Source organism: Gekko japonicus, unplaced genomic scaffold (assembly GCF_001447785.1).
Source record: "Gekko japonicus isolate JY-2015 unplaced genomic scaffold, Gekko_japonicus_V1.1 scaffold281, whole genome shotgun sequence".
Lineage (NCBI taxonomy): Eukaryota > Metazoa > Chordata > Lepidosauria > Squamata > Gekkonidae > Gekko > Gekko japonicus.
The window spans coordinates 441,608-457,943 of NW_015174281.1; the positions used below are offsets into that span (position 1 = coordinate 441,608).

Genomic DNA, 16,336 nt, shown 5'->3' on the forward strand with positions numbered 1-16,336 from the left:
CTAGCTCACACTAACTCAGCTTAGAGGGAACACTGGGCACCATATATAATAATTTTCTAGGCGGGCCTGTAAGGCCATCCAATTTGCAAGAACTTTTAATGGGATGTAAACTGCAAGTACTTTTGTAGGGGAGGGGTTATCGAGGCTTTATGGGGCTTCGTTGGATTTTTGTTAGGGCTGCCAAGTGGGGCGGGTGGCGGGTAAACCCCCGCTTTGGAGGCCCGATTTCCGCCACCGCGGAATCGGGCCCCGGGGGGAACCCCACCCCCCGAAGCGCAGTGTGGCTGCGTCACAGGAAGTGACGCAACAACGTAGATCACTTTGGGGGCGTGGCCCCAATCGTTGGAGAGAAAACTCTATGGTTTTCCCTCCAACGATTGTGGCCACGCCCCCAACATGCTCTACGTCGTGTGTCACTTCCTGTGACGTTCTGGAAGAAAAAACAGCTGAAGAATACAGTTCTCCTTAAAAGGGGAAGGTTGCTGGATTCTTGTTACATCGCTACATTTTACATTCATAAGGTGTAAACATATTAGCATGGTTTAGATCTATTAGTATGGTTTAGATCAGGAGTGTCGAACTCGTTTGTTATGAGGGCCGGATCTGACATAAATGAGACCTTGTTGGGCCCGGCCATGTGTGTCATAAAATGTAATGCCAGGTAGAGGAGATATAAACTTTATAAAGGGCACAAAGGGTTTTTTAAAACTTTAAAACATGCTTAAAATATTAGCACTCTTCCAATATTTTGTTTATTTACCAGTGTCTGATAACTGACACCTCTTGCTCTGAATTATTACATCAACATGTCTGTGCTGTTGCAATCTTGAGTATGCTGTTCAGGTGTGTATCTGTAAGCTGCAAACCTACGATGACGCAGCAGCAGCAGAACTGGAAGCAGCAGCAGAAGACAGCCAGTTCCACTGCGGGCCTGATAGAAGCCCTCCAAGGGCTTGATCCAGCCACCGGGCCGCATGTTTGACACCCCTGGCTTAGATCTATTGGTATGATTTAGATATATTTAGCTATATCTAAACCATATATTAGTATGGTTGAGATATATTTTTGCAGTGATGTTTTTCAGTAACTGCTTTTTTTTGTTTGTTTCATACACTGTTATTCCTTTGTGATTTTAATTGGAGTCTTAAGCACACTTACTAGGGAGAGAGTCCCATTGAAGGGCAACTGCCACATTTACTTCTGATTCTACTGTCAATCCTCGATCTCCCATGTAAAGTGTAATACAGTCACTAGGGCTGCGGTCACACGGAACAGAAGCCACACAAGTGAGATGGAAAACAGGCGGAGTTTCCGGGCGCGATCTCACCAGCACATTTGGGAAGCGTAGCACTCCCGTGGCACAACCGAGGCTTCCAGCCGAAACTGCGTGGCAAAAAACTAGTACCTCGGAGGTACTAGTTTCCGGAAACTGCGGGGCAAGGGCGGGCGTCTGATCGCGTTTCCGGTGGCATCCGGCGCCCGCCCATGTCCCCTTGCAAATAAGGTGGGGTTTTTTTGTCCACGTCTCTGTGGATGCGCACACGCACCCAACGGAGCATGCGCATTCGTCGTGTACACACAAAAACAAAACAGTTTGCCGCGGCGCGCGCTTCTTCGTTGCGCGCCGGCTTGTCCTGTGATCAGCACCTCTCCCTTGCCATGGAACCTCCACGGTACCTCCACAGGACCTCCACGGGAGGTCTGATCGAGTAACTGCGCAGTAGTTTGCCCCAGGGCAAACAGCCACGCTTCTCCCCCGCAGTTTCCTGCCCGTGTGACCAGGGTCTAGGTTGAAAATAGAAATAATGACTACTGTGTGGGCAAGGCGCTGAGTTTTTTGAGGAGGTAGAAAACTATACAGTGCCATCCTAGACTGTGTTTGCCCCTTCTAAGTCCACTGAAGGCAAAGGTGCAACTCTGTTTAGGATTGCACTGGGTGATGGCTGTATGTCACTTCTTTTAGCAGTTTCAGCAAACGTTTTTGCTTGTGCTACTCGTGGCTGAGGTGGAAATGGAACTGAGCTCAAATACGCTTATGATTCATAGCCCTACCGTGAAAGTAGCAAGGATATTTATTGTAGAGGTACACACTTAAGGGAGCTGTAAATGGTTGCAACTGTCTGCTAAGCGTACACTTAGTTTGAAGCCTGGGTTTACCTCCGCAAAGTGTGTGAAATAAATGGGCCATTGATCGTACATCATGTAAGCTCTTAATCACCATAATTAACACTTTTAACGGGCCGAGGCATCTTTAATTTTTAATTTAGTTTTTCTTTCTTTCCACGGGGGAAATTTATTCCCTTCAAAGCATACTTTTGTTGATTCATTTGCTTTCCTTTAGAAAGCATGCCTACGTATTCTGAACCACTTTTATGCAATAATTTATTTATGTAATAATAATAATAATAATAATATAACCACCTTTATGTACTAAGCGAGATGAGGTTCTATCACATAAATCGCTTAAATCACTGGGTTACTGTGGACAGCTTTGGGTGGCTGGAAAATATTTTCAAAGAAACACAACACAATGTTCATAGATCAACCAAGAGCAAATGAGAAATTGATCCTGGCCTACGGGCTTTTCCAGTTTCATCTGTCCAAAAAAGAGATGTTACAGAACAGTGGTTAAAGTGTCAGGCTAGGTGCTGGGAAACCCAGGTTCAGATCCCCATCGAGCCATGGAACTCACTGGGTGACCTTGGGCTCTTCACTCACTGTCAGCCTGGCTTACTTCAAAGGGCTGTTGTGAGGATAAAACAGGGAAGGCCAGAGGGTGATATTGTCAGCCGCTTTGGGTATAAATATCTGAATAAAAAGAGTAACTTTCAAAACAATCACAAGGCCACCTTTAAAACACTGCAAAGTTTTGTTTTTTAAAAAACAAAATTGGTTGAATTCATTTTAATTTAATGTTTTTAAAAAGACACTGGATTGCCCTGACCTGGATAGTCCGGGCACACCCGATCTCGTCAGATCTCAGAAGCTAAGCAGGGCCGACCCTGGCAAGTCGTTGGAAAGGTGACCTCCAAGGACTGCCCGGGCCCGGGATGCAGAGGCAAGCAATCAAGCCACCTCTCTGGAAAATGTCCAAACCCCACTAGGGGTCGCCAGAAGTCACCAGGACTTCCAGGCATGCAAGCACATGCACACACGCATGCACCCCCCGCCCCAAAAAAAGCCCTCCGTTTTTTTAAAGGCACTTGATTGGTTTCACAGATTGTAGTTAATCAAAAATAAATATAAATTTAAATTAGCTTCTGGTTTCAAGCTTTTCTTGCTCAGTTGCTGCAGAGAAACACAAGGTTAACCTGACATTCTCAAGACCCTGTTCAGAAGTCAGGATTAGGGTTGCCGGCTGCAGTCAGCAACACACACACACACCGCCGAGGAGTTGGGTGGGGACAGGGCCACAGGCACACAGGAGGTTTGCCAGGTCCTCTCTGGCCACTGGCAAGGGATGGGAGACAGGGTTACCAGATCCAGGTTGGGAGATTCTTGGAGATTTGGGGATGGAGCCGAGGGAGGACCTGGTCCTCCGTGGCGTGCAATGCCACAGAGTCCAACCTTCAAAGCATCCATTTGCTGAGTCAAAACTGACCCCTGTTGTTAGATCGCCGCTAACAAAGACCCGGAGAGTGATTTCAACCAAAGTGATCAGCTTTATTGGAGATATGAACAAGCGCTTGAATTCAGTCATAACCAGAACAGATTAACATTGGGAGCTAGGCTCCTTTTAGACGTTCCCGGACTAACGTAGCCACGCCTACTTACAATAACAACCAATGAGGTTGTGCAGATAAAGTCCAATGAGCTCTTTTCCCTCGCAGGGGAATAGTCCACTCCTGATTGGTCGCTGTTGTAGAGCGACCAATAGCAAGTCAGTTCTGAGGAGCCTTCGTCCGGCTCGAAATTCGCATGGGGAGTGAATGCGGCGATTTCAGTAAGCCATTTCAATACATTACACCTGTCATCTGGAGATGAGCTGTAATTCAACTTCTGGAACGTCAGCCCTGACATAGTAATGTCATTTATGGTTTTTCCTGGAAGTAACATTGTGTGATGATGCACCCCCCCCCCCACTTCCCCCCATCTTTCCCCTGCTGGACATAGAAGCACCAATGGGGAATGGAGATAAGAGGTAATAAATTGTATACTCGGGTCTTGTTCTCACTTTCCATTTAAGCAGGCTCTGGGGGGGGGGGAATTATGGCTCCTAAATTTTGCAAGATTTCCACCTCTTGATAAGTATATAAAATTATTACTGGCATGAGCAGAGTGGCTAGAGAGATACTTTTCACATTCTGTTGTAATATTAAATTTGGGTTCCCCTTATGAAACTTGAGCTGCGGTGGCTCAAGTGGTTAAGACGCTGAACTACAGGCTGTGGAAGGTCAGTAGTTCAGCAGTTTGAGACCCGAGTTGCCGCATGATGGAGTGAGCTCCCATCCCTGGTTCCAGCTCCTGCCAACCGAGCAGTTCGAAAGCAAGAAATTGCCAGTAGATAAATAGGTACCACTTCGGTGGGAAAGTAACAGCGTTCCGTGCGCCTTGGTGTTTAGTTATGCCGGCCACATGACCACGGAAACGTCTTCGGACAGCGCTGGCTCTTCAGCTTTGAAACGGAGATGAGCACCGCAACCCTAGAGTCGGATTTGACTGGCTTTCGAGTAAGGGAACCTTTACCTTTATGAAACTAACTGGTAGCGTGGTTCAGGGCACAGAAACAAAAATACCCTACACAGTACATAATGCAGTGTGGTGTAGTGGTTAAAGTAGGATTTGGGAGACCCAGGTTCCATTCTGCAGTTAAACTTGTTGGGTCTCGTTCATATGCAGTTGAAATTCAAAAACTTAAAATCATGACGAGATGGTATCTTGCCCCTCAAACCATCTCCCATATGTCTCCCACATACTCTCCAAAGTGTTGTAAAGTTGTGGCGTACTTGGATCTTTCGCACATTGTTGGTGGCAATGCACAAAAATAAAAACCTTTTGAATGGATATATTAAAAATTATAAAACTGATCTTAAACATTGAATTGACACTAGATCCTGAAAACTTATTATTGGAAATATGGTCTAATCAGATCAACCAACACCACTATGGGAACACACTGGAAACAATGCTGTATGTGGCTAGAGTCTCTATTGCTTCAATGTGGAAAGAAGGGAATTCCCCCACCATTCAAATTTGGTTCAGAAAATTGTGGGACCAGTATGTACTAGAGAGTATAACTGATAGAAGTAGAAATTCTTTAAGGAATAACCCAAACATGACGTTCAATGCAAAGTGGTTTCCAATCTTGTCCTATCTGTTGGGAGAAGAATATATACCTCCCTCTTGGAAAGACTACATGAAATGGTTCTGAAGATACACAACACAAGAAGTATGCCAGACACAATAACACCACTTTTAATATAATAAATTTATTGGTTAACAGGAGTCCTGGTTTTCTAGTTGCAAGGTCATTCAACATTATATTAATATGGTAATATATCTATTTTAGGTCATATCACTAAAATCACTAAAAAAGATACTTTCAATCACTTTGTAATACCACACTATATCTATTCTTCTATGTTTTATACTGATTATTGTATAACGTATCGTTCAAAAAATTTTTATCTCAAGTTCATTCAATAATTGTAATCGGGGTTTTTTTAAGTTGCAGAAGAACTAACCAAATTGAAAAGTTATTCACTCATGTTATTATGTATGTTACAGTTATTATTACTCAATAAAAATTTTAAATGGGGGGGAAAAACCTTGTTGGGTGAGCTGGAGCAAGTTATTCTTTTTCTTCAGATGATGCAAATTTTACATGTTCGGTAGTCAAACATAAAGGTAACTGGGCATGAGCCAATCATTTGTTCTACTCAGCTTAGCTTGACACCAAGCAATCTCAACACCTGCTGATAAAAATTATGTCAGATTCTTTGCAAAACATCTTACAGATGAAAACACCATTAATGTCACTAAGGATCATCTACATGAGCACTGAATGACAGGGTTTTTAAAAACAACATTTGTTTATGATTGATTTGTGACTGATTCAAGTTAAAACAATTGTCTGCCAAGTAGAGCTGCAGTGCAGCATTGATGGGGGTGGGGAGTAGGACTCCATCAGGCTGCATAAGACGGCACAAACATGCAAAGCTGATGGCACTGCGCTGTATATTTAGGAGGGAATCCCCCTAAAGCAACCTACCGAAGAACCACAAAGGTCTGTCAAAAAATTGGTTGCCTGATTGCGAGTGGCAAACAGGACTGAGCTGAACCAGTGGTGGTTCGAGCAGGGGTCATTTCCTGCAGGAGTGCACAGGAGCGGAGCTCCAGCAGTAAAGAGCCCAGGGGGCGGGCACATGCAACAAGCCACGCCCCCTGCTCACAGCAGCCCTGGCCCACAAGGAGCAAGAAGCAGCCAGGTAAGTTGCAGAGCCCCCCAGATAGCAATCCAAAAGAGTCCAGTGGCACCTTTAAGGCCAAGGTTTATTCAGGTATAAGCTCTCCCTCCTCTGCGAGGGCAGATCTATGCATCCCTCCCCATAGCTAGCAATCCAAAACAGTCCAGTGGAGCCTGAGCGGTGGGTGTTGCCTTCTGACACACTTCCAGTGACGTCAGGGTGTGTGTGGCATATGCAAATAAGTTATGCTAATGAGTTATGCTAAGGAGCTCCTGCACCTCTTTTTCTACGAAATGACCCCTGGGTTCGAGCATCCTTGTCTCTGCCCAACATGCATCACAGGGTTGCTGTGAGAATAAAATGAGGAAGGAAGAACCATGAGCTGCCCTGAGTTCCTTGGAGGAAGGACAGGATGAAAAGTTGGCTTTTTAAAAAGGATCTGATGCATGGAGGAAATCAGTGGCTGGTAGACATGATAACTAAATAGAACCTCCATGTCCCGAGGCATCTCTGAATGTTAGATGCTGGAGGCAACGAACGTGAGGAGTGTTGCCTTCATGACCTCCTTGTAGAGTTCTTGCAAGCATCTCGCTAGCCACTATTGGTAAGAGAAAGCTGGGCTAGGTGGACTCTTGGTCTGGTACAGCAGGACTCTTCTTATGTTTGTATGCTATACTGTTGATGTGTTACCCCTTCTCCTTCTCCCCCATTTGTTCCCCTACCTTGCATGACTTACTGCAGAAACAGAGGGATGAGGACTCGCCTAGGTTGCCTGTCTCACAAATCAGACTCATGCAGCGACTTCACAGCTATCCTCCTGGACAAACCCAACCGGGCTTTGAAGTAAGTAGAGAAGCAGCCTGCTTCCTTCCATTTCAGAGTTCCTCTTTTCTCCTTCCTGGTGGCTTCCATGCTCTCTTTTTATGCTTCGGAGCATGGGAAGGGCTGGTTCGAGATAGTTTGTCACCCACAAGCAAGGTATACGCATCACTTCCTGATCCCGCATTGCCAACAGTCCAAGTGAACCCCCTGTGGCAACAATGGTTTGGACATGGTTAGAGGTGGCTTGAGCCCAGGAGGGAACGTCAGTCACCCTGGTCCCCCCCCCCCATGCCGTTAATGGCTGGGAGTGCTCTGAACCCCTGTGGTGTATCAGCCCCCTCCTCATTGTGGTGTCCCTGTTGGTCACTTGGATGGCTGAACTGGAGGATCAGTCCTGAGCGTAGGTCAGAACCCCTGAGAACACTGTTCACTAAATCACCTTTTGAAAAGTTGCATTCTTAAATCTTTATGAGTCCTTTTATTTATTTCGAATATTTATAAGCCCGAATTTCTCCTGGGCATCTCAGGATGCAAGGCGGATCACAGCAATATAAAACAGTTTTATAAACCAAACATTAAAACACCCACTGTCTGCAGGGCATAAGATATTTCCCTTTTGCCCTGGCTTTTATTTCTTTATTTCCTGTTTTATAGCTGCTTGTAATGGTTCCAGGGTTTTAAGCTAGATTTGAATGGGCTGTGAACAGGAGGGAGTTTAATGACTAGAGTTTACTTTGTTGTTGTTTTTTAAATGTACTGTTATTGTGTTAGTGTTGATTCATTTTTTATATTTATTTATCTGTTATTATTTTATTCTTCTTTTCTAAGCAGTGCCCAGTGCTTTTTTTAAAAAAAGATGAATGGCAGGATGTTAAAGTTTATGAATTAAATAATTAAAACAACCAAAATAAATAAACCAGGGAAAGCTTAAAAATCTACCCAGCTTGTTGCAACCACAGAACCTATTCTGTGAGAATACTGGTTCACTGCCAGGCCAGGGTAAAACATTTTCCCACTTTTACATAGCTATTGGTCCCGTCACATAAACCAGGGGTCAACAGCCTTTTATAATTAAAGAATCAAACTATGTCAGAATTCTGAGCAATCGATGAACAAAGAGTCAGCATAAGAAAGCCTATTTGCATAACAGAAAATATACAGCTTACCAGTAATTGGCATGTTGGCTAATAATCATAAAGTTCCAGCAGCTGGAAAACTTCCTTTTGTTAGGAAGGGGCACAAACAGATCTCACAATAAGTCATTAAGTATAAAGTCACAAATAAGTCACCTTGCCCATTTGTTTTAGTGAACGGTAATAAATCTGTGCATAGTTGGCATTTGGAATACTGCCAGCTGTTCACCTCTATCATTTTGCTTTCTCTAATAAACCCTCTAATAAGTCCCATAAAAATATCTTTACCTTCCATTCCCTTCACATATTAGTTATTCTAGCATCCCACTTATCTCTCCAATATGACTTAATTGAAAGATTTTCTTATCTTTTTAAAGAGCATATTTGGTTTCATCCTGTGTAGGGTTACCAACTCCTGGTTGGGAAACACCTCAAGTTTTGGGGTCTGGAGCCCGGAGAGGGTGGGGTGGAGTGAGGGGTGGGGAAGGGAAGGGAAGGGCCTCAGCACAGTATAATGCCTTGGAGTCCACCCTCCGAAGTGGCCATTTTCTCCAGGGGAACTGATCTCCGTAGCCTGGAGATGATCTGTAATTCCAAGAGGTCTCCAGCCCCCACCTGGAGGTTGGCAACCCAAATCCTGAGCCATATTTGGCACTAGAGCTGTAGAAAGGAGTCCTCTGCCAAAAGCCAGTTCTGCTTCTGCAGTCTACTCTGCAATTCAACAGTTTACAAAGACCACAGACTTCCAAGATTGTACACAAAAAAGATGACACCGAATGAAGCATGAACTGATTTCCCATTTTGCACAGTCACAGAATTTGGGCTTTCTGACAGTGGAATTCTAACATTATTCCTTATTCCCCCTTTTCACCTTCACCCCATAATTGCTCCTGACTGCCATTTTATTTCTCCCAGAAGGTTATCAACGGAAGAAACTACAAGATGGGCAGATTCTTTTGATGTTCTCCTGTCCCACAAATGTGAGTAGAAGCTTATTTCACATGCAATATGTTATTTTGCCCTCCTTCCTAAGCCATATATGAGCAGCTGATGTTATCTGTTACCTGCTTTGTAAAAGTATCAGGCAGCCGTGGGGTTTGGCTCTCATACAGTATACTGGGTTTTATGCTATGGATATCTGGACATGTTAGTCTCAAATGGGCCTTTCTTTGAATTAACTCTGTAATGTGAATGTAAAACCTGTATACCAAAGAAGTTACATTCTCTTGAGAGCCAGTTTGGGGTAGTGATTAGGAGCACAGACTGTAATCTGGGAGAAACAGGGTTGATTCCCCACTTCTCCACATGCAGCTGCTGGTGTGACCTTGGGTCAGTTACAAGTTCTTTCAGAGCTGTTCTCTCAAAGGCAGTTCTCAAAAGAGCTCTCTCAGCCCCATCTACCTCATAGGGTGTCTGTTGTGGGAAGGGCAAGGGAAAGGAGATTGTAAGTGGCTCTGAGACTCCTTCAGGTAGTGAATGGTGGAGTATAAATCCAATCTCCTCCTCCTCCTCCTCTTCTTCTTCTTAGTGTTCAAGTGTACGTATTTAGAAAATGTAAACGCCAGTTTTCCAGAGGCCTGTTAAAGGTGGCTCACAGGGGAAAAAACAATACAATAAAATCATATAAACCAGAAGATAAGAATGATCAATAATAAAACAAAGGGGGAAAACAATCCAGAACCATAGAAACAGAGGAGCCGGGAACGTCACATTCCTGCATTCCCTTCTCCTGTGTGAGAGCCCAGTTCCTGCCTGGACTGTGCCACGGGGCAGCCTGGCCATGTGGAAGGAAGCCCAAGCAAGCCCCCCTTCCCTCCCTCCTCTCCCCCCTTTGGGACTCATGAGCCTCCCGGTGGGAATCTGACCCTGGATCTTCCCCTTCCCCCCTTCCCACCCTCCCTCCTAGGGATCCAGCCTCCCTCCTCTTCCTCCTCCTCCCCCGGATACTTGGATCCTCCAGCAAGGCTGCCCCCATTCTTGGTCCCTTTCCCCGAGTGATGGAAAATTCCTCTGTGGCTTTTGCCTCCTCTGAGGCAGGGAGCAGCCGTTCGCAGGAAATCGAGGAGCTGGAACGGTTCAGCGACAGCTACATTTTGGAGTATCAAGTCCAGGGCCTGCTGACCGACAAGACGGAGGGGGACGGGGAGAGCGAGAAGATGCAGTCAAACGTCTCACAGTGGATGGCTGACTGTAACGAACAGATAGAGGGCAGCGGCTCCACGTCTAGAGGGAAAGGTTCCAGACCTCACAATTAGACACAGGAAGAGTGGGATCACAGCGGCAGTGGCATCTCAGAATCTCGGCCTAGTTCAGGCTCCAGGCATGGGTCTGTCTTAAGGTCTGGCGGCCGAGGGAGCAGCAGCCAGCTGAGGCGTTCACGCAAGAATGGCAACAAAGACAGCTCCCTTAACATGCTGGGGACAGATATCTGGGCAGCCAATACCCTCGAGCCCTTCAGCGGTGCCACCTGGGACTTACATCCTGAAATCATAGAAACAACAGAAAACAACAATCATCAGCAGTGTAAAAAGAAAGTAGTAAAACAGTTCTCAGGCTAGAGGCAGATCATAAAAATAGCTTTAAAGGATGGGACCCTCCCACTTGAACATCTGGGTAACATAGGGTCGGCAAATCTTTTTTACCTGGTGGTGGGGGGCTCCTGCCTGGCGTCTTGAGTGTGTGTGCGCGCCACCTGGATGTGACGTCATGATGCCAGGCACGCTGGGGGCGGGGCCTCCCCTCAAATGGCTGTGGCCCCGCCCCCAGCATGCCCAGCGTCATGATGTCACATCCGGGTGGCGCACACACGGGGGTGGGGTTTCCCCCAGGGCCCGATTCCGTGGGGGTGGAAATCGGGCCTCCAAAGCGGGGGGAAATCTGCCCCCCGGGGGGACTTGGCAATCCTAGGGTAACAAGAAACCGTCAGGTGTGGCACCGAAAAGTAAGTAAGGTAGACATCTGGTGAGTCCCAAAGGTAGTGTTGCCAGACCTTCTTATTCTGTCAGTGGGAGAAACATCACTTCTGGGTGGGCAAGCGAGTGGATTCATGGGCCAATGCCTGCTAGTTATGGGCAGATGGCAACCCTACTCAAAGGGAAGGGCATTCCAAAGGCAAGGTGACACCACTGAAAAAAACTGGCCAAAATAGGGAGCTGGATGAGTTTGCAATTCCCCCAGTTTCTAATTCTCCTTAGATCCCAGGTTCATCAGCTTTGGTATTTTTAAAGCTGACTAACAAGTTAATTAAAATAAATGGAAACTGGGAATTCTAGATCCGCAGATCCCCACCCACAGCAGTATTCTGTAAGAAAAAGCCATTTATCTCAGTTGCCAAACAATATAATTTATAGCAGGAAAGAAAACCCACGATCTATAATTTCCATATGAACTTTTATATAAATCTACCCACACCATATAATCAGCGTTCTTTCTGCCACTTAGAACCGATCAATTATCCCAGCACAGTTCTGGCAAATATTGTTCTGTTCTACTAATGCATCACACTAGGGATACTCAGATTTCTGCTGTTACTTAATATGCTTCGTAGCTATGGTTTTTCACAAGTCACAGTACGTTTTAGCTAGGAGTTAGTATTGTCTTGCTAATGACACCCCTTACCAGAAAGGCACACAAAGGACAGGGTGGAGACTCGCTGTAGGAGAAATAACCATGTGCCGTGTACATCAGGGCTTTCTTCTGCATTGCAGTACTAGCCTAAGACTGTATCACCAATTTTTCTTTAAAAAAACAAAAAAATCATTTATCAGCCATGCACACCCTTCTCCTGCCCTGGAGCATGCATCTTTTATATATTGTGTATTTTTAAGAGAAAATGTGACAATTAAGTCGTGGGTTAGGGCTTTGAAACGGAGATGAGCACCGCAACCCTAGAGTCGGACTCGACTGGCTTTCGAGCAAGGAAACCTTTACCTTTACTTTTAGGGCTTCAAGGTACAAGGAAGTCTTGTAAGATTTAAATCAGTGGTATCAAACATACGGCCCGGGGGCCGGATCAGGCCCTCGGAGAGCTTCTATCAGGCCTACAGTGGAACTGGCTGTCTTCTGCTGCTTCTTCCAGTTCTGCTGCTGCTGCGTCATCGTAGGTTTGCAGCTTATAGATACATACCTGAACAGCATACTCAAGATTGCAACAGCACAGACATTTTGATGCAATAATTCAGAGCAAGAGGTGTCTGTTATCAGACAGTGGTAAATAAAAAAAATATTGCAAGAGTGCTAATATTTTAAGCATGTTTTAAAGTTAAAAAAACCCTTTGTGCCCTTTATAAAGTTTATATCTCCTCTACCTGGCATTACATTTTATGACACACATGGCTCGGCCCAACAAGGTCTCATTTATGTCAGGTCCGGCCCTCATAACAAATGAGTTCGATGCCCCTGATTTAAAGGATCCTGAGTAGCAAGACCAGGGGCCAAACTAGAAGTGACAGCATCTTCATGTCTGCCACAGGGATGATGCCACCATTTTAAAGTGATTTTAAAATTCCGTGAGGGCCCGCAAGCTGATGCTCTCATTCCCTTGCCCTGCACCTTTCCAAGTGCTAAAATGGCCACCACCACCCCCTAACAGTTTCAGCACTTGAAAAGTCATGGTTGCTGAGTGGGCTCCTCTGCCCACTGCACAGCAAGCCTAATCAGGATCAGGATCTCACTACGCTTTTCAATAACTTTAAAATGGCAGTAGTGGTCTGCATGGTAAACACAAGGACATCATCTCTACTAGTTTGGCCCTAGGAGCTAATCTTTAAAGTTTTGCAGTGCCACTGTCTCTCAGGATTGATAAGACCAGACTATGATCTCATAGTGCATGTCTGAAATAACAAATCCATTATAAAGTTCAGGGTGGTTGAAATGTGATGAGAAATCAACCTGTTTGCATGGATGTTAATCAACTTAGAAATTTGCTACAGGCTTATTTAAAACTGGTTGTTTTTCACATGCCACAAAGTTGATATTGGTGCCTTTAGAACTGCCTTCCTGTTGTTCACACATGCACAACAACAACAATGGAAAGAAGGATGAAGACTTAAGTGGCACATGTGACGAATTCCACTTAAGGTGACTTCATATGGTTTCATGCCTATAAAGCAGGGGTCCCCAGCTAGGGATGTCAGCACCCAGGTGGGACCTCGGGATCCCCCCGAAATTACACCTCATCTCCAGACTACAGAGATCAGATCACCTGGATAAAATGGATGTTTTTGAGGGTAGACTCTAGGGCATTGGACCCCACTCATGTCCCTGTCCTTCCAGGTTGCATCGCCAAATCTCCAGGAGTTTCCCAATCTGGATTTGGCCACCCTGCGTCCCCCATCCTCTGTTCGTGGGCAGGGGGACGTGGCAATCCTGTTCCCAGTGGGCACCGACACCTTTCCTGAGGCTTGCCAACTGTTTTTAGAAAGTGTGCAGGGGCCAATGGTGCTCTTACCCAGCAGGATTCTGATTGGCCACTGGAAATTTGATTGGCCATGTAGATTAAAAACAAAACTTTGGTTTGGCGACACTGCCACCACAATACCAGGATTTTCACTGTGTGACTGAAGGTAAGTTGTGTATGAGCAAGAAGAGCCCTTGTTAGCCGCCCTGAGCCTCAGGGGTAGGGTGGGATACAAATCTAAGGATAAAAAATAAATAAATAAATAAAAATACTTTTAAATTGATATGTTCATTTAAACAGTTCTGTTAAACAGAGCTTCTGCCTGAAATATTGAAGAGTTAATGTTAGAGTTATGTATAACCTCACTCCCTGATATTTTGTGGTTGGCTCTGTTGTCTGTGGCAGCCATTTTGTGGTTGCGCCCACTACCCTATGTCAGGATTCCAAATGTGCCCACAGCCTCAAAAAAAAAAATAGATGAGGGACCCCAGCTTTAGACCAATCCAGTCTGGGAGTACTTATATACCCTTTTAATGGGGAGCAATTATCATTCTCTGAAGATAAAAATGCAAGCACATTAAAATAATCCCATCAAAAAGTTTCTTAAAATCTAAGGAGGGCTGTTTTGTTTCATGTTATTGGTACTGTCCAATAGGATTGTAACAAGTTCACTCCCGCATCCAGTTAGAGGATCTGGACTAAACAATTTTAAAATGCTTTGCCTATGCAAACTGGATTAGATTTAAATGAAGGTGGAGTGAAAATTGGTGGAAGGAACATTAACAATTTGAAATATGACGATGACACCACATTACTGGCAGAAAATAGTGAAGACTTGAGTTGATTCCTAATGAAGGTGAAAGGAGAAAGTGCCAAAACAGGATTACAGCTGAACATGAAGAATTATACAATTTTAAGGTTGACGATGAAGAAATGGAAATCGTTCAAGGTTTTCTATTCCTTGGCTCCACCAACATTAACCAAAGGGGAGACTACAACCAAGAAATCAGAAGGAAATTGAGACTGGGAATGGCAGCCATGAAGGAGCTAGAAAACATTCCTAAGTGTAAGGATGTGTCATTGGTGACCAAGATCAAGATAATTCATACCACAGTATTCCCCATTACTATGCATGGGTGTGAAGGTTGGACAGTTAAAAAAGCTGACAGGAAGAAAGTTGATTCCTCTGAAATGTGGTGTTGGAGGAGAGATTTATGGATACTGAAGACCACCAAAAAGACAAATAAGCGGGTTCTAGATCCAATCAAGCCTGAATTCTCCCTGGAAGCTAAAATGACTCAACTGAGGCTATTGTACTTTGGTGATATGGTGAGAAGACAAGAGTCACTGGAGAAGACAGTGAAGCTAGGAAAAATTGAAAGCAGGAGGAAAAGAGGAAGACCCAACATGAGATGGATTGATTCAATAAAGGAAGCCACGGCCCTCAGTTTTGAAGACCGGAGCAAGGCTGTTAATGATGAGACATTTCGTAGTTAATTCATAGGGTCACCATGAGTCGGAAGGACTTGACCGTGCTTAACACACACGCTATGCAAAATGCTTAGCAGCAGAGTTCTCCAGGCGGTTTACATGAATTAATATAATACAATTAAAACAATGTTAAAATGACAGTTTACACAGAATAAAATCATAAAATACTGTGTAAATATGGTAAGAGATCAGATGTCAAATCAAATCCAGGTGTCAAAACAGATACTAAAGGGTGATTATCAACTTATGCATCTGAAAATACAAGTAAGGAAGGGGTGGTTTTGATTCTTTGAACTATAAACAGCACGCCAGACTGAAAACCTTACTGAGACTTTTATCTTTTATTGAGAAAAGAAATCTTTTTCTTTGTTATGCAACACATTAGGAAATACAGGCATGTAAAATTTAACCGTAAAATTACTGTAAAAGTAAGTACTAAAATTACCAAAGTTCCTATTACTGGTTTATCATATTATAGGGAATAATAGTTAAAATGCAAACTAGGCTTCAAGTTTTTGTCTCACTGCTTTCAGGGATTACAAGTGGGGGCCCGCAATAAACTTGCGGGAGCGCCTGTCCTATTCTCCCCACCTCTGTTTCCCATCTCCTCCTACTTCTCTCACACTCATTTTCCTTCCTGCCACCCCTTTCTGTCTCTCTCCCCTCCATGCCTGTCACTTCCTTTCTGCCCCTACCCCATCACTCTCTCTGCCCCGTCACTCACACAACCTCCCACCTGCTTCCCCCCCCCACAGCAGCAGTGGCAGCAGCCACTCTCCAGGAATCGCAATGGATTGCCCAAATACAGAGATCAGTTCCTCTTATGGTTGCCAGCTCCATGTTGGGAAATTCCTGGAGATTTGGGAGTGGAGCCTTGGGAGGATGAGGTTTGAGCTTGGAAGTGACCTCAGCAGGGTATAATACCATAAACTCCACCCTTTTTCTCCTGGAGAACTGATCTGTCATCTGGAGATCAGTTGTAATTCTAGGAGATCTCCAGCCCTCACCTGGAGGTTGGCAACATTAGTCCCCCTGGAGGAAATGACTGCTTTGGAGGGTGGAGTACATGGCATTATGTCTCTCTG

General features: G+C 44.8%; 1 protein-coding gene across 4 annotated transcripts in view; it reads left to right on the forward strand.

Annotated features, from left to right (window-relative positions):
• RGS8 (regulator of G-protein signaling 8) overlaps positions 1-16,336 on the forward strand; it is a 48,329-nt gene that overhangs the window by 13,378 nt on the left and 18,615 nt on the right. For 2 of the 4 annotated variants that reach the window (XM_015423861.1, XM_015423860.1), the window contains exons 3-4: positions 7,149-7,250; positions 9,278-9,342. In XM_015423861.1, coding sequence (XP_015279347.1) covers positions 7,149-7,250; positions 9,278-9,342 — 167 coding nt within the window. Of the gene's footprint in view, positions 1-7,120; positions 7,251-9,277; positions 9,343-16,336 lie in introns of all 4 variants that reach the window. The other 2 variants (XM_015423858.1, XM_015423859.1) reach the window with 2 other exon arrangements.